Below are 24,201 nucleotides of genomic sequence, written 5' to 3'. Positions count from 1 at the left end.
AGAGAGAAAGTCAGAGATAGAGTGTGTGAGAGACAGAGAGAGCGAGGAGAGAGAGAGTAAGAGTCAAAGAAAGGGGGAGAGTGTCAGAGAGGGAGAATCAGAGAGAGAAAATCAGAGAGAGAAAGTGTGGCAGGGAGAGGGAGAGAGAGTCAGTGAGAGAGGGAAGCAGACACAGAGAGAGAGTCAGAGAGAGTTCGAGCAAGAGAGTGTGGGGAAGTAGAGGAAAGTCGGAGTGAGTGGGGAGGAGAGAGTTGGGGAACTGGGGAGGGAAGAGGTGGGGATGAGAGAGGGTCAGTGTGGCATCATGGAGGGAGGAGGGCCAGGCAGATGTTGAGAAGCACACAGCGGGCCGGGCCACATCTGGGCGGAGAGAACCAGTGGAAGTTTGGGTCCAAATGAAATTAGAGTGATGGAGAGTGGGGAATGGCAAAAGGGAGGGAGGGTGGGATTTTGGACAGGGATGGGCTGCTGAAGGGGCTGACCATGGACGGATTGAATGGTGAAGGTTTGGGATGTCATTCAAACCGGTAACCGGGATAAAGCAGGCTCGAAGGGCCGAATGGCCTACTCCTGCACCTATTTTCTATTTTCTATGATCAGCACCAGGTAAGACTGCACCCAGCTCTACCCTGGTAATGTGGTTTGTGCCCATTACTGGGCAGCGGTGGGATTGAGTTGTGTAGATACCAAACGCAGACTGGACCATTGTTTCGCTGAACACCTCCACTCAGTCTGCCTGGGCCTACACGATCTCCCGGTTCCCAAACACTAACTTCCCATTCCCATTCCCACACTGATCTCTCTGTCCTGGGCCTCCTCCACTGTCAGAGTGGAGGAACAGCACTTCATATTTCGCTTGGGCAGCTTCCAACCCAGTGGTATGAATATTGATTTGACTAATTTCAAGTGACCCTCGCATTTCCTCTCTCTCCATCCCCCCCCCCCACCCTCATTATCTTGCTAGTTTCACCGTTCGTATACCTTCATTATAACCTCTTCCACAGCCAACAATGGACCATTGTGGGCTCCTTGGCCATCTGTGCCGGCTCCAAGTTGTTCTGAACCTTTTCATACCTCTAGTTTCTCTTTCCTCTGACTCTCAGTCTGAAGAAGGGTTTCGACCCGAAGCATCACCTATTCTTTTTTCTCCAGAGATGCTGCCTGGCCAGCTGAATTACACCAGCACTTTGTGTCTATCTACTTATGTAGATGTCCATGTGTCTGCCCTGTCCAGACCTCTCCACTAGTCCCATCACACTGTCTCGCAAAGTCCGCCAACCCTGCCTCATATATTTCCTTGGAATGGCTGTAATGGCGCAGCAGTAGAGTTGCTGCTTTACAGCACCAGAGACACGGGTTAGATCCTGACTATGGGTGCTGTCTGTACAGAGTTTGTACATTCTGCCTGTGACCACGTGGATTTTCTCCGGTTTCCTCGCACACTCCAAAAACGTGCAGGTTTAGAAACTGGAAATAGGTGTAGGAGTAGGCCATTCGGCCCCTTCGATCATTCAATATGATCATGGCTGATCATCCAAAATCAGTACCCCGTTCCTGCTTTCTCCCCATATCCCTTGATTCCATTAGCCCTAAGAGCTATATCTCTCTCTTGAAAATATCCAGTGAATTGGCCCCAGTATAGGATGGAACTAGTGTACGGGAGATCGCTGGTCGGCAGGGACTAGATGGGCCGAAAGGCCTGTTTCCACGCTTTAACTTTAAACTAATCTAAAATAAACCGGTGTTTGATGGGAGACTTGATAGAAGTATGTAGAATTATGAGAGGCATAGATAGGGTAGACAGTCAGAACCTTTTTCCCAGGGTAGAAAATTCAAAGACCAGAGGGCACATCTTTAAGGTGAGAGGGGCAAACTCTAAAAGAGATGGGCAAGTTATTTTTACACAGGGTGATGGTGGCCTGGAACATGGTGGTGGTCGAGGCAGATACAAGAATGGCATTTAAGAGATTTTTGGGTGGGCACATGGATATGCAGGGAATGGAGGGATATGGATTATGTGCAGGCAGATAGAGTTGGTTTTGGCATCATGTTTGGTACGGACTTTGTGGGCTGAAGGGTCAGGTCTTGTGCTGTACTGTTCTATGTTTTATCTCCACACTCCCAAACCTGGGCGTCAGCCCCCCTTCCCCCCTTCCCCCCCTCCCCCCGGCCACTTCCTGACCCACAGATCTCAATCAGTGTGGGTTGGTGATGACCCTCCTCCACAGCAATTCTCGGTGTCCCGCAAGAATGTGTTCTCAATCCCCTGCTATACTCCCTTTACACTCACAACTCAATGGCCAAATTTGGCTCTAACTCCATCGACAAGTTTGCAGACGACATCACTGTGGTGGGCCGAATCACGAACAATGACGGGCAGAGTACAAGAAGGAGAGAGAGAGCACTCTCAAGGGCGGCATGGTGGCGCAGCGGTAGAGTTACTGCCTCGCAGCGCCAGAGATCCGGGTTCCATCCTGACCAGGGCGATGCTCTCTGTACTGTATATTCTCCTCATGACTGTGGTTGTTTTCTCCGAGAGCACCAGTTTCCTCCCACACTCCAAAGACGTGCAGCTTTGAAGGTTAATTTGACATTGGTAATTGTAAACTGTCCCTAATATGTAGAATAGTGCTAGTGTACGGGGATTGCTGGTCGGCGTGGAGTCGGTGGGCCGAAAGATCTGTTTCCACGCTGCTATTCTAAAGACTAAGACTAAACTTAGTGTCCTGGTGTCAGAACAGCAACCTCTCCCTCAACGTCCACCAAATGAAGGAACTAGCTATCGACTTCAGGAAGTGTGGAGTGCATGGCCCAATCACAGATAGGGAAATGGATGACGGTTTCACTTTCCTCACCATTAACATTAATGGACCAACCGCATTGATGCAACAGCCAAGAAGGCACACCACGTCTCCACTTCCTCGGGACACTGAGGAAATTTGGCACGTCCCCAATGATTCTTGCAAACTTCTACAGATGCAGCATACAAAGCATACTGTTAGGTTGCAACACAGCTTGGTTTGGCAACAGCTCTGTCCAAGACTGCAAGAAATGGTAGTGTTGCAGATGTCGCCCAGTCTATCACACAGACCAGACTGCCCACCATTGACTCCAACCACACTCATGCCACCTCGGAAAAACAGCCAAAGTAATCAAAGACTTGTCCCACCATGGTCATCCCTTCTTCTTCCTACTGCCACCCAGCATAAGGTACAGAAGTCTAATGTCTGCAAAGGGGTAGAGGTGAATCGGACAGTAGCCTGGTTTATGGAAGGACCGTTCAGAAGCCTGAAAACAAGAAAGAAGCTGTTCCTGAGTCTGGTGGTGCGTGCTTTCAAACTTCTTTGCCGTCTGCCGGACGGGGGCAGGGAGAAGGAGTGACTGGGGTGAGACGTCTTTGATTATGTTTGCTGTATTTCCGAGGAAACGTGAAGTGTAGATGGAGTCAATGGTGGGAAGTCTGGTCTATGTGATGCACTGGGCTACATCTACAACTCTCTGCAAAGCATGAGGGAGTGGCGTACTGTGCCTGTCATCTAGGGTCCCTGACCTTGGCAATGACTCGAGGGGACTGTTTCTCAAGCCGTGGCTACATTTCAGTCGAGGATACTGCCCGAGTCAAATGCCTGTCCCTCTTCCAGGCTTACGTCTGTGCCCATGTGACCCTGGAGAGGGAACACGCGGTGTCCATGTGGACTCTGGAGTCCTTCCATTTATGTGGATAAGGATGATAGTGTTGTCATTTGACAATTGATTGATGTCTGCAAGCTGCTAACTGGCAATATTGATCTTTCCACTACTTTGTAATTGGGATTATGGAATAAAATCTCCTAGTTAAGGAAAAAAAGAAAGGTCTCTCCCTTGTTGGGAGGCTATGTTGCAATTATCGTTGGTGAGGCCACATTTGGAGTATTGTGTTCAGTTTTGAGCACCATGTTATAGGAAAGATGTCAAGCTGGAAAAGGTTCAGAGAAGATGTATGAGGATGTTGCTGTGACTTGAGGGACTGAACTATAGGGAGAGGTTGAGCAGGCGAGTGCTTTATTCCTTGGAGCGCAGGAGGATGAGGGGTGATCTTATCGAGGTGTACAAAATCAGGAGAGGAATAGATCGTGTAAAAAAACACAGTCCTTTCGTCAGAGTAGGGGCATCGAGAACCAGAGGACAGAGGTTTAAGGTGAGGGGTGGGGGGGGGGGGGTGGGGAAGATTTAATAGGAACCTGAGGGGTAACATTTTGCACAAGGACTGATGGGTGCATGGAACAAGCTGCCGGAGGAGGTAGAGGAGGCAGGTAGTATCATGATGTTTAAGAGACATTTGGACAGGTACATGGATAGGACAGGTTTAGAGGGATATGGGCCAAATACAGGCAGGTGGGACTAGTGTAGATGGGGCATGTTGGTCGGTGTGGGTAAGTTGGCCTGTTTCTGTGCTGTATGACTCTATGATAAGTTTCAAGATTCTCCTGACCTTTTTGACAAAATATTAACAAAATATATTAACTGTGTTTTTGCTCAGTGCCAGGATGCCTCGTGTCCTATTGATCTTTATGCTGACGTTATTGGCTGGCATTGACTGGAATGCAATCAATGGTCAAGCTGGTGAGTGGACTGCTGTGGATGGTGACTTGCAAACCGCTGTCAGATTGTGCTCTCCCTTGTGGACTATTTGACCATAAGATCCTACAATAGAGGCCACTCAGCCCAGCCTGTTGAAGCCACCCCTTTGCAATGCTGTCTGCATGAGATGTCACCTTTTCCTTTATCCTTTATGGTGTTGTACAATGGGAGAACTCTTTTCTGCACTCTGTATCTTCCCCATCACTCTACCTATTGTAAAATGAGTTTGACTGTGCATAATATTGCCACAGATGACGGTGGAGGCCAAGTCATTGGGAATTTGTAAAGCAGAGAATGATAGGTTTTTGATTAATAGGAGAGAAGGCAGTAGAATAGGGTTGAGAGATAAAGATAGATCAGCCATGGTGGAGCAGACTTGATGGGATAAATGGCCCAATTCTGGTCCAATATGTTATGATCTTATGAATTACAATGTTTGAAAGGCATTTGGATAGGAACACAGATGGGAAAGGATTAGATGGATGTGGGCCAAATGCAGGCAAATGAGACTATCTGAGCTACTAACCTGGTTGACATGGGTGATTTGGGCCAAGGTAACTCTGTGCTGTGTAACTCCACAATCATATTGAATGGCAGGGCAGGCTTAAAGGGCTGAATGGCCTACTCGTGTTCCTGTTTTCTGTGCTTCTATTAAAGTGAGACCCCAGTACCATGTCTGTTAAATGAATGTTAGGTCGCTCTGACTCGATACGTTGCAGAGGCATAGGGAAATAAGGAGAGGGGTAATGAGACTTGGATATAACATATAACAGTATAACAGAACTTTATTGTCATTCGGTATAAATACCGAACAAAATTTCAGCAGTCACAAGACACAGCAAAAAAGAAAAGAACACAGGACACAGGATGGAGCTAGCATGGACCCAATGGGCTGAATGGCCTGTGTTATTGTAAGTTATGAATGTCAAAGGAAGTTCTGCTGCATTACATGCGCTGTAAGAAGATCTTGTTGCCTTCCTGATTCCTCCAGCGATCATTTCATGATGCCTATTCCCCAGTTTGCAATCTCGAACATTATTTGACTGCAACGTAAAACTCAAAGACACCCTGCTCAACATGAAATCAATAAACCGCACAGGGCAAAAAATGTAGATAATGCAGAAACTGCTTTGGGCCAGTTAAACTCCAAAAATCACTTTAATCATTGAACGAGTTGTAAAACAGATGAGAGTTTATATGCTCTCGATAAGGGCAGTGAAGTTGTCACTTGTTCTGCAATATTCCTTGGGCAATAACATTCTAATCAATTTGCAATTCATTATCAGGGAGTGAGCGAAGGGTTCAGTGATGCGTTTACTCTCCATGTTGGTGCTGGGTAATGTTCAGGTGGGCAGCACAGTGGCGCATCGGTAGAGCGCCGGAGACCTGGGTTCGATCCTGAGTACAGGTGGTCTGTATGGAGTTTGTACGTTCTCCCTGTGAGTGGGTGGGTTTTCTCCGGGTGCTCTGGTTTCCTCCCACCTCCCAAAGACATACAGGTTTGTAGTATAACTGGCTTGGTAAAATTGTAAAATTGTCCATAGTGTGTGTAGGATAGTGCTAGTGCACGAGGATAGCTGGTCAGCACGGACTCGATGAGCCTGTTTTCGCACGGTATCTCTAAACTAAACTGTCCGATTCACCTCTGCCCCATCGTGAATATTGCCTAATTGAACGTTCTTTAATTGGAATTTATCGGACTTCAATGTTACATCCTTGCACTAAATGTTGTACCCTTTATCCGTACACTGTGGATGGCTTCATTGTATTCATGTATAGTCTTTTTCTTGACTGGATAGCAGGCAAACAAAAGCTTTTCACTGTACACGTGCCAATAATAAATGAAACTAAACTGTCAAACTGATGCGCTACAATGCAGAAAACTATATTCTGTACTCTGTATCATTCCCATTGTTCTATCTATTGTGCTTGAGTTTGACTTTTGTATCTATGTGTGATTTTTAATTGGATAGCATGCAAAATAAAGCTTTTCACTGTACCTTTTCAATGTGACAATAATAAACCTAAACCAAAACCTTTGGATGTTTGATAAGTTCATGCTCATAAGTGATAGGATCAGAATTAGTCCATTCGACCCATCAAGTCTAATCCACATTCAGTCATGGCTGATCTATCTTTCCCTCTCAACCCCATTCATCTGCCTTCTCCCCAAAACTCCTTCTAATCAAGAAGCTATCGATCTGTGCCTTAAAAATATCCATTGAGTTGGCCTCCACAGCCATTCACGGCAATGAATTCCACAGATTCACCACCCTCTGATTAAAGGAATTCCTTCTCATCTCCTCCTTAACGGTCCGTCCATTTATTCTGAGGCTGTGCCCTCTGGTCCTCGTCTCTCTCCCTGCTGCAAGCAACTTCCTTGTTTCTCCTTGATGTACCGGAGCAAAGGAGTATAGGAGCAAAGAGGTCCTTCTACAGTTGTACCGGGCCCTGGTGAGACCGCACCTGGAGTACTGTGTGCAGTTTTGGTCTCCAAATTTGAGGAAGGATATTCTTGCTATTGAGGGCGTGCAGCGTAGGTTCACTAGGTTAATTCCCGGAATGGCGGGACTGTCGTATGTTGAAAGGCTGGAGCAATTAGGCTTGTATACACTGGAATTTAGAAGGATGAGGGGGGATCTTATTGAAACATATAAGATAATTAGGGGATTGGACACATTAGAGGCAGGAAACATGTTCCCAATGTTGGGGGAGTCCAGAACAAGGGGCCACAGTTTAAGAATAAGGGGTAGGCCATTTAGAACGGAGATGAGGAAGAACTTTTTCAGTCAGAGTGGTGAAGGTGTGGAATTCTCTGCCTCAGAAGGCAGTGGAGGCCAGTTTGTTGGATGCTTTCAAGAGAGAGCTGGATAGAGCTCTTAAGGATAGCGGAGTGAGGGGGTATGGGGAGAAGGCAGGAACGGGGTACTGATTGAGAGTGATCAGCCATGATCGCATTGAATGGTGGTGCTGGCTCGAAGGGCTGAATGGCCTACTCCTGCACCTATTGTCTATTGTCTACCGCCCACCTGTTCCCGGTGCTACAGTCTTCTTTCTGGGTGTTGTTCCAGGTGGATGCACGGACTGTGGAGAGGACATCAGCGGTGCGGTGAAGGGCTTTGACGGAGAGCCGGCGATGCTGAGATGTCCTTTTGTCAAGTCCAACTACAGCCTGGGCCCTGGGTCGGCCCTAACGTCATGGTACAAAACCAGACCAGGAGACGACCTGCAAGGGCCAGCAGACGGTCACCAGAACGACCAGCGGGTGTCAGAAGAAGCGGAGGGGCTGTGGTTTTGGCCAGCCTTTGCCAACGACTCCGGAAACTACGCTTGCATGTTGAGGTATTGATCTGAAGTTCAACTTGCTTGGTTTCTTGGACTGATTTGTTGTGGAGTCCATACTTTTAGTGGAAACCTGGATCTTCGGCCCACCGAGTCCAAGCCGACTAGCAATCACCCGCACACTAGCTCTACGCTACACACTAGGGGCAATTTATAGTAGCAAATTAACCTACAAACCTGAACGTCTTTGGGGTGTGGGAGGAAACCGAAGCACCCAGAGAAAACCCACACGGTCACAGTGAGAAGGTACAAACTCTGTAGAGACATCACCCGTAGTCAGGATCGAACCCGGGCCTCTGGCGCTGTGTGTCAGCGGCTCAACCTGCTGCGCCACTGTGCTGCCGCAGTTCTGCTTCCGATCGTAACCTCTCTGCTTCTCTCATCCCAGGAACGCCACACGTTGTCTCAAGGTCTCGGTGTCACTACTCGTTATCGAGAAGAAACGCGGCAAATGTGTCAACAACGAGGCGATGGTCTTCCCCGTGGATCTCGCTCTCGGTGAGATGAAGAACCTGACATGCCCAGACACCAGCGACTTCTCCCGAGCAATAGTTAGCCCATCTACTGCTTGGTACAAGGTAAGCAAAATCAGATATTGATATCAACTTCCAAGCACCCACCAACCTCTTGTTTAAAAACAAAACTTGCCCCGCACATCTGCTTTAAATTTTGCCCCTCTCATCTTAAACCTGTGCCCACTAGTCTGTGATATCTGCACATTGGGAAAAATAGGTTCTGACAGTCTACTGTATCTATTTCTCCTAATTCTATATGCTTCTATCAGGTCTCCTCCCCTCAATCTCTGGCATTGCAGACAAAACAATACAATTCTGTCCAAGATAGACACAAAATGCTGGGGCAACTCATCGGATCAGGCAGCATCTCTGGAGAAAAAGAATAGGTGACGTTTCGGGTCGGAGCCCTTCTTCAGACTGAAACCTGAAACTGAAGTTTGAAGTGTGAAGAAGGGTCTCGACCCGGAACATCACCCGTTCCTTCTCTCCAGAGATGCTGCCTGTCCCGCTGAGTTACTCCAGCATTTTGTGTCTACCTTCGATTTAAACCAGCAACTGCAGTTCTTTTCTATGAAACCTGAAACTTTCAGCCTGAAGAAGGGTTCCGACCTGAAATGTCACCTATCCATGTTCTTCAGAGATGCTGTCTGACCCCCTGAATTACTCCAGCATTTGGTGTCTATGTTTGGTATAAGCCAGCAACTGCAGTTCCTTCCTACACACCAAGTCTGTCAAACCCCTCCTTACAGCTAATACCCTCCAATCCTGGCAGCAAACGAGGGTCTTAGTTTAGTTTAGTTTAAGAGTTGCAGCATGGAAACAGACCCTGTGGCCCACTGAGTCCGTGACGACCAGCGATCCCCGTACACTAGCATTATCCAACACATAAGGGACAATTTTTACCGAAGCCAATTAACCTACAAACCTGTAAGTCTACAGAATGTGGGAGGAAACCGGAGCACCCAGAGAAAACCCATGCGGTCACAGAGAAAACGTACAAACTCCATACAGACAGCATCCGTATTCAGGATCGTACCCGGCGTGGCGTGCGAGGCAGCAACTCTACCGCTGCACCACTGTGCCGCCCCAAAGTACAGAGCTACAAAATCAGAAAGCGGTCATTTAAAATCGAGACGTGTAGACATTTTTTCTCAGTAGATAAAGAAGTGGCGCAGAAGAGATGTTGAGGTCAGATTACATCGACCATGATCGACCACTGCCTGTCCCTGCTGAAATTTGTTGTGACTTCTTTCTGTTCCTCCCAGGGCTGCAACAAAATTGGGAGTAGCGACATTCTGATAGATGTTATTGAGGGAAGGTTGAAGTTCAACATCGCCAGAGAACAATACGCAGGGAGCTACACTTGCGTCGTGAACCTGGCTCGAAGAGGCCAGAATTTCACCCTGACCAGGACCTTCCGTGTCACCATCACTGGTAAAACAGGGATGTAGTGCTAAGGCTTTATAGTTGGTCAGAACACATTTGGAGTATTGTGCTGTTTTGGGCCCCATACCTGAGGAGGGATGTGCTGGCATTGGAGAGGGTCCAGAGGAGGTTTAGGGGAACGATCCCAAGCATGATTGGGTTAACATATGATGAGCGTTTGACAGGACTGGGCCTGTACTCGCTGGAGTTTAGAAGGGTGAGGGGGGACCTCATTGAAACTTCCCAAATAGTGAAAGGCCTGGATAGAGAGGAATAGACCGGGTAGACTGAGTCACATGCCCAGAGTGGGGGAATCGAAAAACATAGGTTTAAGGTGTGAGGGAAATGCATAAAATGGAGAGATATGGATCAAGTGCAGGCAGAGGAGATTAGTTTACCTTGGCATTATATTCAGGATGTAGACTGGGTCGAAGGGCCTGTTCCTGTGCTGAACTGTTCTGTGTTCTGTGATGGGATTGCAATGGGTTGAAACCTGTAGGCAGGTTGTCAGTCAGCTGGAAAGCATGCATGGAACACCGAGGATGTTGCCAGGACTCGAGGGCCTGAGGTACAGGGAAAGATTCGGCAAGCTTGGATTTTATTCCTTGGAGTGCATGAGGGTGAGGAGTGATCTTATAGAGTTGTAGAAAATCATGAGGGGGATAGATAAGGTAAATGCACACATTTTTGACCCAGGGTAGAGAAATCAAGAGTCAGGGGACAATAGCTTTAAGGTGAGAGGGGAAAGATTTAATAGGAATTTGAGGAGCAACTTTTTCACTAAGAGTGTTGTGATTATATGGAACGAGCTGCCTGAGGAGGTAGTTGAAGCAGGTAATATCACAACACTTAAAAAGGTACAGGGATAGGAAAGGTTTAGAGGGATATTGGCCAAACGCAGGCAATTGGGACTAGGTAAGAGGGGGGCATCTTGGCCAGCACGGACTGTTTGGCCAAAGGGCCTGTTTCCGAAGCTAGCAAGTTTATGTCTCGATGTTCTGCTGGGACCCCGCATGGATTTGATGGGCTGAATGGCCTCCTGTCTTGTGACGGGTCAGATAAATGGCTGTGGATTCCTGAAGAGTAATTTTCTTTCCCTGCAGCTAACCAACTGATGCCAAACCCACCGGTTTTAGTGCAGCCCACAGCAGACCTCCAGGTGGAAGTGGAATATGGTGAGTGCCTTCATCTGTCCATTGAACCGTCATCTGTCTTTAACCAGCACTCCAAGGAATAAAGTTTAGTTTAGTTTATTATCGTATACCAAGTTACAGTGAAAAGCTTTTTTATTCCGTGCAGCCAGTCAGCAGAAAGACTGAACGTGATTACAATCAAGATGTCCACAGTGTATAGATACAGGATAATGTTTAGTTTAGTTTAGTTTGATTGTCACGTGTACCGAGGTGCAGTGAAAAGCTTTTGTTCCATGCTAACCTGTCAGCAGAAATACAATACAGGATTACAAAAGATCTGTCCACAGTGAACAGAGACAGGGGAAAACCTGAATAACTTGTAGCGCAAGATGAAGTCCAGGAAAGTCCGATTAAAGATAATCCGAGGATCTCCAATGAGGTAGATAGCAGGTGAGGACTGCTCTCTAGTTGGTGAGAGAACGGTTCAGTTGCCTGGGAAGAAACTATCCTATGATCTGGAATCTATGCATTTTCATATTTCTGTACCACTTGCCTGATGGGAGAGTGGAGAGGAGGGAGTGACCGGGGTGAAACTGGTCCTTGATTATGCTGGTGGCCTTGCTGAGGTAGCGTGAAGTGTCTCTAAGGTCACCTCTCAGCATCCTACCCTTCAAAAGATCCCCACTGCGTCAGTTCACCAATGTTATCCATTTGCGATCTCATTCGTCAGTCCTTCAGGGATTCTTTCCTGGTTTTGTTGGATATATTTTTGTACATTACCTCTGATTGTGACTGCAAGTATGTTAACATTTGATGTTTGAAACCTCTTCAGGTCAAGACGTTAATATAACCTGCAAGGCATTCTTCCACTATATCATTGGGTCCACCACAAATGTTTGGTGGGTTATCGATGGGAGACGGGCTCAGGAATTTGCCCCAACAATCCAAGAGTTTAGCAGGTATTCATTATTGATGTTTTTGGCCTCTACCTTTAAAGGGGACTCTTGCGTAGGTGTTCTTAGTTTGCTGGATGGTGTAAAGTCAGGCTAATCACCATAAGTTTAGTTTAGGGAAACAGCTGCCTGCCAACCAGCGATCCCAGCACACTCACGCTATCCTACACACTAGGAACAGTTTACAATTATACCAAGCCAATTAGCCTAAAAACCTGTACATCTTTGGAATGTGGGAGGAAACAATAACTCCCGGGAAAAAAACCCACACAGGTCACGGAGAGAATGTATAAACTTCATACAGACATTAGTCGTAGTCAGGATTGAACCTGGATCTCTGGTGCTGTGAGGCAGCAACTCTACCACTGCGCCACTCTGCCGCCTGCAGATCTGCCGTAAACCAGCATCTGCGGTTCCTTGCGTCCATCTATCACTTGCTAGACTTTCGCCCACGCCCGCCTCTCTTTTCCAGCTCTCACCTTCCTTGGCGGCACAGTAGTGCAGTAGTAGAGTGGCTGCCTCACAGTGCCAGAGACCCGGGTTCGATCCTGACTGCGGGTGCTGCCTGTACGGAGTTTGTACGCTCTCCTTGTGACCGCGTGGGTTTTCTCCGGGTGCTCCGGTTTCCTCCCACATTACAAAGACGTGCGGTTTTGTAGATTAATTGGCTTCTGTAAATTGTCCCTAGAGTGTAGGATCGAACGTGTGATCGCTGGTCGGCATAGACTCGTTGGGCCGAAGGGCCCATTTCCACGCTGTATCTCTAAACTAAAAACCACAAAAAAAAGTTCCATATCTTTGATTCGTTGTCCAAAATGAAAATCAGTCACTGATTTTAACCAGTGCATCGTGCGTGAGGGCAGGTGTGATGGGTGGCAGTGGCTTGCAGTCAGTATCGAGCTGCGTTTGTGGCAGCCGGGGGTGAAGGTCAGGATGTCAGTAATCGCCTCTCCTTCCCTTAGTGAAGAACAGATGAATCTCAGGGACAAGAGTATCACAAGCGTGCTGAATATCAAAGCAGTCTCTGCTGCTGACCTCCACAGGAATTACAGCTGCTCGGCCCAAAACAGTGAAGGACTACGAACTGCCCAGGTGGTCTTGGTGAAGAAAGGTATCTACACTTTATTTCATCCTGAGGGGACCCGGCCCTTCGACTCTCTTTCATCTCATTCACTCTCTCAGGATCCAGTCCAGTAGAAAGAGGTGGGAGTCCGGATAGGGCACAGGGGTCAGGGGGTAAGATTAGGGCGGTGTGGGGTAGAAAGGGTTTAAATTGGTAGATTCACTACCTCTCAGCACCAGAGACCCGGGTTCAATACTTACACCGGGTGCTGTCTGTGGAGTTTGCACGTTCTCCCTGTAACCGCGGGTGCACCAGTTTCCTCCCATATATCTGCCTCCACCACCACCCCTGGCAGCCCTTTCCAGGCACTCGCCACCCTCTGTGTGTTGAAAAAAACTTGCCCCACACACCCCCTTTAAACTTTGCCCCTCACACCTTAAAGCTACGTCCTCTAGTATTTGACATTTCCATCCTGGGGAAAAAGGTTCTGACTATCTACCCTATCTATGCCTCTCCGAACGTATCAGCTCTCCCCACCACATCCGGCGTTCCAGAGAAAGCAATCCAAGTCTGTCCAACCTCTCCCTGTAGCTGAAACCCTCTCATCCAGGCATCACTCTGCTAATACTCCTCTGCACCCCTCCCAAAGCCTCCACGTCCTTCCTGCACGCAACACTCCAACTGCATCGAACTACGGAACAAAAGCTTTTCACTGTACCTCGGCACACATGACAATAAACTAAACTAAACTTATAAAGTTGCATCATGACTTCCTGACTCTTATACTCAATGCCCTGACAATGAAGGCAAGCATACCACATGCCTTGTTTACCACTCTATCTACTTGTGTTGCTACTTTCAGGGAGTTATGGGCTTGCCCCCCAAGATCCGTCCTATAAAGCTGCATCGTGATATAATTATTTTTATCGAGTATAGGAGTCAGGAAGTCATGATGCATGATATTCTTCTGACGGTGTCCAGAGATGTTGGACAGCACGGTGGCACAGCGGTAGAGTCGCTGCCTCACAGCGCCAGGGACCTGGGTTTGATCCTGACAACGGGTGCTGTCTGTATGGAGTTTGTATGTTCTCCCTGTGACCGCGCACGTTTTCTCCAGGTGCCCCGGTTTCCTCGCACACTCCAATGACGTGCAGGTTTGTTGGTTAATTGGCTTTGGTAAAATTCTAAATTTTTCCTCGTGTGTAGGACAGTGATACTGAATGTGGTGATCGCTGGTCGGCGTGGACTCGGTGGGCTGGAGGGCCTGTTTGCGCGCTGTATCTCTAAAGTCTATGGTCTAAAGATGCTGCCTGACCCGTTGAGTTACTCCAGCACTTTGTGTATGAAATTCTTTGTAATTTTCAGTTTGTGTACCATGTGCTTTATGACTTGTTTCCTGGTCTCTCTGCCCCAGCTCCTGGTTATGCCGTTGAACTTGTTCCCTGGTCTCTCTGCCCCCAGCTCCTGGTTATGCCGTTGAACTTGGCAGTGGGTTGGGAGTTGCACTGCTGATAGTTCTCGTGTCTGTCACCGTGTCCTACGTCTGGAGGTTTGAGATCATTCTCTTCTACCGGCTGCACTTTGGGTCGGATGAGACCCTCGGCGGTGAGTTACCCATTTCCACGAGCAATTGTCCGGGTGTCGGCTTCGAACTGCCCTCCCTCGCCCTTCAGATTCCACCCCAGATTCAGCCATGATCATATTGAATGACGGTGCAGGCTCGAAGGGCCGAATGGCCTCCTCCTGCACCTATTTTCTATGTTTCTATGTTATCTGATTCCACCCCCTCCTCTGGCAGTGTGTTCCAGATCTCAACCACACTCAGTGTAAAACAGATAACCTTTCCCTCAAAAGCAAATGGGACCAGCTCGGCTAAGCACAGATGATTTGGGCCCGAAGGGCCAGATTCCATGCTGCACAACTCTGACTCTCAAGGTTGGAGAGGCAGATGGAAATAAAGAGAGGGGTAATGGGACTGGTCTTCTGGGAGCTAGCATGGACCCAATGGGCTGAATGGCCTGTCATTGTCAGTTATGAATGTTAAAGGAAGCTCTGCTGCATTACATGCGCTGCTGGAAGATCTAATTGCCTTCCTGATTCCTCCAGCAATCATTTCATGATGTATATTCACCAGTTTGCCATCTCTAACATTATTTGACTGCAACATAAAACTCAAAGACACCCTGCTCAACATGAAATCAATAAACCGCACAGGGCAAAAAATGCTGATTATGCATAACCCGCTTTGGGCCAGTTAAACTCCAAAAATCACTTTAATCATTGAACGAGCTGTAAAACAGATGAGAATTTACATGCTCTCAACGAGGGCAGTGAAGTTGTCACTTGTTCTGCAATATTCCTCGGGCAATAAAATTCTAATCAATTTGCAATTAATTTATCAAGGAATGAGTGAAAGAGGCCGTGGTTCACTGATACGTTTACTCTGCATGTTTGTGCTGGGTAATGTTCAGGTGTGTGTCTGAGACAGATGCATCTGCATACAATTTACCTGCGGGAGTGACTGAGACTGGTTGATCAGAACAGCGGCTTCCAGCAAAAGTTACTGCAGCACTTTGTGTCTTCTTGTGGAAACCAGCATCTGCAGTTTCTTGCTTCTACATTATCCTTTACTCAATACCCAGACTGATGAAGGTCAATGTGTAGAAAGGAACTGCAGATGTTGGTTTACATCGAAAATAGACATAAAGTGCTGGAGTAGCTCAGCGGGATTGGCAGCATCTCTAGAGAGAAGGAATGGGTGACGTTTCGGGTCGAGACACTTCTAACGTCACCTATTCCTTTTCTAAGCCAGCCTGGCCCGATGAGTTACTTCAGCTCTTTGATGAAGGCCAATGTACCGCAAGCTCACTTGACCACCCTCTCTACCTGTGTCGCCACTCTGAAGGATATTGAGCAGCAGAACATTGTGTGTCTTTGTACAGATGGGAAGGAGTACGATGCCTATGTGTCGTACGCGAGGAGTGCCGAAGAGGAAGAGTTTGTGCTGACCACTCTTCAATCCGTTCTGGAGAATGAGTACGGATACAAAGTCTGTATCTTTGACCGGGACAGCTTACCTGGTGGAGGTAGGTGTGTACTCGTCAAACCCCCACCCCCCCCACCCCACCCCACCTCTTCATCTTCCTCCCTCCGTCACCCCTCCCATCAGAAGACGTCTATTCCAGCTCGTCAGTCAAAGTCAGTGAAGCGCTTTGTTAGGTGTGACCACACTTTGTAACCTCTGCCTCTCTACTTCCAGGGTACTTAAGGAGGTGGCTCTAGAAATTGTGGACGCATTGGTGATCATTTTCCAATGTTCTATAGATTCAGGATCAGTTCCTGTTGGATTGGAGGGTAGCTAATGTTATCCCTCTTTTTAAGAAAGGAGGGAGAGAGAAAACCGGGAATTAAAAACCAGTTAGCCTGACATCGATGGTGGGAAGATGCTGGAGTCAATTATGAAAGATGAAATGGGAAACATTTGGATAGCAGTAATAGGGTCGGTCCAAGTCAGCGTGGATTTACGAAGGGGAAATCATGCTTGACTAATCTTTTGGAATTTTTTGAGGATGTAACTAGGAAAATGGACAAGGGAGAGCCAGTGGATGCAGTATACCTGGACATTCAGAAAGCCTTTGATAAGGTCCCATATTGATTGGTTGGCAAAATTAGAACACAAGGTATTGGGGGTAGGGTACTGACATGGAAAGAAAATTGGTTGGCAGACAGGAAACAAAGAGTAGGGATTAACGGGTCCCTTTCAGAATGGCAGGCAGTGACTAGTGACCTATTACATCCAGTTTGCTGTTACTTCCAAAGTCGTAGAGTCATACAGCGTGGAAACAGGCCCTTCAGCCAACATGTCCATGCCGACCAACATGCCCCATCTACACAAGTCCCACCTGCCTGTGTTTGGCACATATCCGTCTAAACATATCCTCTCCTTGTACCTGTCCAAGTGTCTTTTAAACGTTATGATAGTACTTGCCTCAACTACCTCTCCAACAGCTCGTTCCATACACCCACCACCCACTGTGTAAAAATAGTTGCCCCTCAAAATATAGGCTAAAGGTAAGGGGGAAAGATTTAATTGGAACCTCAAGGGCAACTTTTTTACACAAAGGGTGGTGGGTGTATGGAAAGAGCTGCTTGTGGTGATAGTTGAGACAGGGACTATGCCAACATTTAAATAACATTTGGACAGATCCATAGATGGGATAGGTTTAGAGGGATATGGACCCAAATGCAGTTAGGCGGGACTAGTGTAGATAGGGCATGTTGGTCGGTATGGGCTAGTTGGGCTGAAGGGCCTGTTTCCGTGCTCTATGACTCTGCGACTCTATGACAATGACCTACCTCCTCATCACTTGTGCGTGCTCTTTGGGAGGTACATCACACCCACTAAGGTGGCGCAATGGGTAGAGCTGCTCTCTCACAGTGCCGGAGACCCAAGTTCCATCCTGACCTCGAGTGCTGTTTGTGTGGAGTTTCTCCCAGTGACTGCATGGTGATCTGAGTTTTGTTTAGTGTAGGTTAGTTTAGTTTAGTTTATTGTCACGTGTAGCGCGATACAGTGAAAAGCTTCTTTGATGCGTGCTATCCAGTCAATGGAACGACGATACATGATTACAATCAAGCTGTTCAGTTTACAGATACAGGATAAAGGGAATAACTTTCAGTGCAAGGCGAAGTCCGATGAAAGATAGTCCCAGGGTCTTCAATGGGGTAGATGGTAGGATGGGACCACTCTCTGGTTGGTGATAGGATGGTTCAGTTGCAGCAACTGTACCACTGCGCCGCTGAACCGCCCCCACGCCCCGCTGTACCGCCCCGCTGTGTGGCCCCCGCGCTGCTGTACCATCCCCTGTGCTACTGGGCTGCCCCTTGTACTGCCCCATGTGCCACTCTGCCACCCCGTGCCACTGTGCCGCCCCCTGTACCACTGGGCTGCCCCTTGTACCGCCCTCTGTGCTTTCCCCTGTGCCACTGCGCTGCCCCCTGTGCCACTGGGCTGCCCCTTGTACCGCCTCATGTGCCACTCTGCCGCCCCGTGCCGCCCACTCTGCTGCAGAGAGTCGCAGTGTCTGCTGCCCCCGTGCTGCCCCCTGCGCCACTGCACTGCCCCCTGTGCCACTGCACTGCCCACTGAGCTGCCCCCTGTGCCACTGCGCTGCCCCCTGTGCTGCCCCCTGCGCCACTCTGCCCCCGCTGCGCAGTGTTGTCCGTCGATGCCCACTTCCTCCCCTGACGTGTCCACGTTTCATCCCCAGTCATCACAGATGAGACACTGTCGTGCATCTGGAAGAGCCGTCGCCTGGTAGTGGTGCTGAGCCCCAACTACATGGTCCAGGGCACCCAGGCTCTGCTGGAGCTGAAGGCGGGCACGGAGCGCATGGTGAACAGCGGGCAATTCCGGGTCATCCTGGTGGAGTTGCAGCCGGTGAGGAATGCTGGCCGAGTGGCCGAGCTAAAGCGGCTGAAGGCGGTCATGACCACCATCAAGTGGAAGGGTGAGAAGTCTCGGGATCCCAGGAGCCGCTTCTGGAAGCAGCTGAGAGTCTCGCTGCCCACCAGAGGGCAAGGCCAGATCACCAGGCCACCCAACACCAGGCTGGTCTACAGACCACTCGACTTAGACCAGCCCAGCCCTTCAGCTGCCACCAACCATGTCAACACCCATGAAGGACCTGGCACCATCGTTGTCAGTCCCGTGGAGTCCAGGGTAGCTGAACCCTCAATACTGTGCTGAACATGATGGAAAAGGGTCCCGATCTAAAACATCACCTCCCCATGTTCTCCTGAGATGCTGCCCGAGCCGCTGAGTTTACTTTAGTTTTACTTTAGAGATGCTGCGTGGAAACAGGCCCTTCGGCCCACCGAGTCCACACTGACCATCGATCACCCGTTCACACTAGTTCCATGTTATCCCACTTCCACATCCACTCCCTGCACACTGGGGGCAATTTATCGGCCTCTTTGTAACGGATTTGGTTTACAGCGGACTTTTGCCGCCAGGCTAGGCTGCCGATGACATTCCGGCCCATTCGTTTCAAGTCTGAGGGGGGGGGGGTCCTAACCTGAAACGTCACCAATCCATGGTCTCCAGAGATGCTGCCTGACCCGCTGAGTTACACCAGCACTTTGTAGAGGCTGATTGGCCTGTTCCTGCTTCTTACGTTAAGGTTTGACACGGAACTGTACAGCGAAAGAACAGGCCCTTCGGCACACAATGTCCGGGCAGCACATGATGCCAAGATAAACTAATCTCGTCTGCCTTCACGTGATCCATATCACTCCATTCCCTGCGTATCAATGCGCCTATCAAAATCTGTCTTTATCGCCACTATCATCTGCTTCCACCACCACCCCTGGCAGCGCGTTCCAAGAACTCACCGCCCTTGTGTAAAGAAACTGCAAGAGTCAAGAGTCTTTTTATTGTCATACTGGACCAAGTGGACCTGTTGGGCCCAAACCTCTCCTGCATTGGTGCTCCCCCTTCCCCCCCCCTTTCCACTCCCCCCTCCCTCACGCCTCCCCCCTTCTCCCTCGCCTCCACCTCCCTTCTCCCCTCTCCCTCCTTCCCTCCAGTCCCCTCAACCCCCTTAACTTCCTCCCGCTGGTCCGCAGAGGGGCACATCTGTTAAAGCTCTAATTGGTTAAAGTCAGGCCTCCCACCCCTCCCCCTCCTTCCTCATTGGTCGACACTCGTGCGGGTCCCATTGTGATGTCATATGCTCAAGATCGTAGTGAAATCGGATTAATAGGTCATTTTTAAACTTTAAAATCTCTCTAACTTTAAAAATTAAACCCCAATTTGAATGAAATTTGTTATAAATGGTCGCCAGGACAATGGTGATTAAGGTGGTGCTCAAATTGTGGCGCAATCATTTACCTTTTTGGCTGTATTTCCATAACCAAATCTCAGATACACAAATATCTTGTGTATATATATCTATATCTATACACAAGATGCGCTCCTCCCCCCCCCCCCCCCCCAGTTGGGCCCACTCCTCGTAGACGGGGTCAGGGAAGGGGAGAGGGTGCCACTCACCTCTGCCCCGTGGCGCCAACGCTGCAGCCAGAGCAAGCCATGGACCTTGTATTGGTCGAGGACCCTTACCCACCCCCCCACTCAATTGCTCCTTATCCCCCCCACCCCCACTCTCCTCCCCACCCATCACTCAACCCCCCCCACCCCTCTCCCTTCCACCGCTCCCCCCCCCGCCTCCCCCTCCCCCCGCCCCTTCTCCCCTCCCCCACCCCCTCCCCCCAACTCTCCCCACCCCACTCAACTCCCCTCCCTCAACCCAGGCATCAGTCAGACCCCCCACATCCCTCTCCCCTGCAAGAGATTAATATATATTGAAAGATATAGAAAATAACATTTTACATTATATTTTAAGTACTATTAAATCAGATTATTATTATTACCCTGTGTTTGTGTGTGCGGTGGGGATGTAGTCCGGTGATTGTCCGGTGCGCTGGGACCACACCTCCCAGCGGGCAGAGCGACGGCGGGAGGCGCGCACAAGATGGCGGAGCGGGAGGAGGAGAAGGAGAGCAGCCACCATTTTTGTGGTGTCGTCAACGACGCCGTCGGTTAAAGCGAGCGCTGGAGGAGACGCTGGAGGAGAAGGAGAAGAAGCTGCCCACTGGGGTTTGTAGCCCGGTGATGGTGCGGGGCGATGGGTTAACAGTCACAAGGACAATGGTGATTAAAGTGGTGCTAAAATTGGGCGCTATCGTTTACTGTTTTGGCTGTAGGTCCACAACCAAATCACAGGCATATATACATACATACATATATACACACAAGATCTGAGTTTTAGTAATATAGTAATATATATATATATATATTAGACCAAGTTGACCTGTTGGGCCCGTTCCTTGTAGAGGGGGGACAGGGAAGGGGCGTGGGTGCCACTCACCTTGGCCCCATGGTGCCAGCGCTGCAGCCAGAGCGAGCCATGGACCCAAAGCCTCTCCTGTATTGGTCTAGCACCCTCCCCCTCCTCCTCCCCCCACTGACCCACTACATCCCCCACCCCTCACCCCCACTCTCCCCTCTCCCACCCCCTTTCCCCCCCCACCCGCACTCTCGTCTCCTCACCCCACTCTCCCCCACACCCCACTTTCCCCCCACTCCCACTTGGTCCCCACGCCCACTCCGTAGGTTGACGTAGGTAGTCGCTAATGGAATTCACTGACGTCAGCACCGGCGACAACCCACGACAGCACCTACATCAGGAGATGTCAAGCTACGCTCATTGGCATCAAACCCACTGTCGCCTAAATTTTTTCATCATTCTGAAAATGCAGCGGCGACCAGAAAGACGCTACAACTCTTTGGAGATGACTCACGACCATACAGGCAACACCCCGGCGACCGTGTGGCGACAGCCTAGTCGCCTAAAAAATCGCTTAAGTGGGACAGGGGTTTAATCGCACTCCTCAGTGAATGGGCATTGTGGGCTGAAGGGCCAGTCACTGTGCTGTGCTGTTCTATGTTCTTATGGAAGGAGGAAAATAACTTGCCCCGCGCACATCTCCTTTAAACTTTGCCCCTCTCACCTTAAAGTTATGCCCTTGAGTCTTTGACATTTCCCTCCAGGGGGATAAAAGGTTTTGACTGTCTACCCTATCTGTGCCTCTCATAATTTTATATGCTTCTGTCAGTCTCCCCTCAACCCCCGGCGCTCCAGAGAAAAGAATCCAAGTCTGTCCACCAGTCTGAAGAAAGATCCCGACCTGAAACGTCACCTATCCATGTTCTCCAGAGATGCTGCCTGACCCGCTGAGTTACTCCAGCATTGTGTCTTTTTTATCCGTCTATCCAACCTCTCTTTATGGGTAATATCCTCTAATCCAAGCAGCATCCTGGTAAAGCTTCACTGGGACCTCAGTGGTGTTCAAGACTCCATGACATTCGCAGCCGGAGAACAGGAAATGTAGATAATCAGGACTTTTCCTAAGTAGGTCCTTCGGGCAACGCAGTGGCACAGCGGTAGAGTTGCTGCCTTCTAGCGCCAGAGACCCTGACTACGGGCGCTGTCCGTACAGAGTTTGTACGTTCTCCCTGTGACTGCATGGGTTTTCTCTGGGTGCCGCAGTTTCCTCCCACACTCAAACGACGTGCAGGTTTGTCTGAAGAAGGGTTCGGACACAAAATGTCACCTATTCCTTTTCTCAAAAGAAAATGCCTGACCCACTGAGTTACTCCTGCATTTTGTGTTTATCATTGGTGTAAACCAGCATCTGCAGTTCCTTCCTACACAGGTTTGTAGGTTAATTGGCTAGTGTAAATTGTAAATGGGGGTAGGATTAAATAAATTCACACTTCTTCCTACTCCTTTTCAAACATGTAAAGATGTTAAGTAATGGATGAAATTCTTTGTATTCTGTTTTTTTGTTTATTTTGTTTTTTAATTGATGTCTTTTAACATGTACGAAATAAAATGATAGAAAAAAAAAATTATCCCTCGTCTGTAGGATAGTGATAATGTATGGGGTGATCGCAGGTCGGCATGGACACGGTGGGCGGAAGGGCCTGTTTCCACACTGTATCTCTAAAGTTTAATGTCTAGGTGGTAATCTATGCCGACATGGAGGCAGTCATCTTGTGGACAATGGACCATGCCTGACATCTGGTGGTCACATCGGTAATTGCACCTGAACCATTCCCATGTTAACACCACAGACAGCTGATGTTGGTGTCTACACAGAGAGAAGCTTCACACTGCCATCTTTAGCACTCTTCCCAAAATGTTCACTGGCATGCCATGCTCTTAATAATGTATGAGCACAACAGAGTAGGTCATTCGGCCCTTCAAAACACCTACTGTGCCATCAATACTATCATGATTGACATGGTTATAATCTGACCTCTGCCTCCCTACCCATCCTCTGCAACCTTTAACCCCCTTGCTACTCGAAACTGCCTTCAAATTATTTAAAGAAAGGATGGCAAGGGAGCAGAGAAGATTTACGAGGATGTTGCCAGGACTCGATGGCCTAAGCTGCAGGGAGAGGTTGAGCAGCCAAGGTCTCTATTCCCTGGAGCGCAGGATGATGGGGGGTGATCTTATTGAAGTGAACAAAATCGTGAGAAAAATAGATCGCATAGATGGATAGAGTCTCTTGCCCAGATTAGGGGAATGGAGAACCAGAGGACAGAGGTTTAAGATGAAGGGGGAAAGGTTTAATAGGAACCTGATGGGTAACCTTTCCACACAAAGGGTGGTCGGTGTATGGAACGAGCTGCTGGAGGAGGTAGTTAAAGTGGATACTATTGCAACATTCAAGAAACATTTGGACGGGAATATAGATAGGACAGCTTTGGAGGTATAGGGGCCAAACGCGGGCAGGTGGGAACAGTGTACATGGGACACGTTGGTCGGTGTGGGCAAGTTGGGCTGAAGGGCCTGTTTCCACACTGTATCACTCTCTCTGTTTCCACCTCTCTGAGAATGAGAGTTGCAAACTTCTTGGATATGAAAGGTTTAGAGGGATATGGGCCAAGCGCGGGCAAATGGGATTAGCGTATGAGGGGCATCTTGGTCGACATGGATGGGTTGGGCTGAAGGGCCTGTTTCTGTGCAATGTGACTGTAACTCTATAAAGAAAACTAGATGCCCCTCTCTGTTATAGGGATGTCTTGCCCTTAAGCAGCACTTCATTGCAACAGACGGATATGGAGGCCAAGTTATTGAGAGTTTTTTGGGCGGAGATTGACAGGTTCTTGATTCAGAAGGGTGTCAAAGGTTATGGGGAGAAGGCAGAAGAATGGGATTGAGAGGGAAAGACAGATCAGCCGTGATTGAATGGCGGAGTAAACTCGGTGGGCCAAATGGCCTAATCCTGCTCCTATGTCTTATGGTCTAATGGACCCCTTAGTTCAAGGTTCTCCACAGGACTTCAGACTTTAGAGATATAACGCGGAAACAGGCCCTTCAACTCACCGAGTCCATGCCAACCGTGCAGTCAGAGGGTGGTGAATCTGTGGGAATCTTTGCCACAGAAGGCTGCGGAGGCCAAGATATTTTTATAAGGCTTGATTAGTACAGGTGTCAGCGGTTATGGAGAGAAGGCAGGAGAATGGGGTTAGGAGTGAGAGATAGATCACCCATGATAGAATGGCAGAGTAGACTTGA

General features: G+C 48.8%; 1 protein-coding gene across 2 annotated transcripts; it reads left to right on the top strand.

Moving 5' to 3' along the window:
* The first annotated feature begins 463 nt into the window (after positions 1 to 463).
* Positions 464 to 20,771, top strand: LOC144599169 (interleukin-1 receptor accessory protein-like). 2 transcript variants are annotated; one of them, XM_078409905.1, is made up of 11 exons: positions 464 to 606; positions 4,520 to 4,602; positions 7,692 to 7,962; positions 8,351 to 8,540; positions 9,743 to 9,911; positions 11,006 to 11,077; positions 11,868 to 11,994; positions 12,951 to 13,099; positions 14,513 to 14,656; positions 15,994 to 16,137; positions 18,322 to 20,771. In XM_078409905.1, the coding sequence occupies exons 1-11, from the start codon at positions 497 to 499 to the stop codon at positions 18,798 to 18,800; spliced, it is 1,938 nt and encodes a 645-aa protein (XP_078266031.1). In that variant the 5' UTR covers positions 464 to 496; the 3' UTR covers positions 18,801 to 20,771. The 2 variants fall into 2 exon arrangements, with proteins under 2 accessions (XP_078266031.1, XP_078266032.1); XM_078409906.1 differs by lacking the exon at positions 4,520 to 4,602.
* Positions 20,772 to 24,201: the final 3,430 nt, after the last annotated feature.

The sequence above is a fragment of the Rhinoraja longicauda genome, chromosome 13, assembly GCF_053455715.1.
Source record: "Rhinoraja longicauda isolate Sanriku21f chromosome 13, sRhiLon1.1, whole genome shotgun sequence".
In the NCBI taxonomy this organism is placed as follows: Eukaryota; Metazoa; Chordata; class Chondrichthyes; order Rajiformes; family Arhynchobatidae; genus Rhinoraja; species Rhinoraja longicauda.
This window is presented reverse-complemented; position numbering and strand designations above follow the sequence as displayed.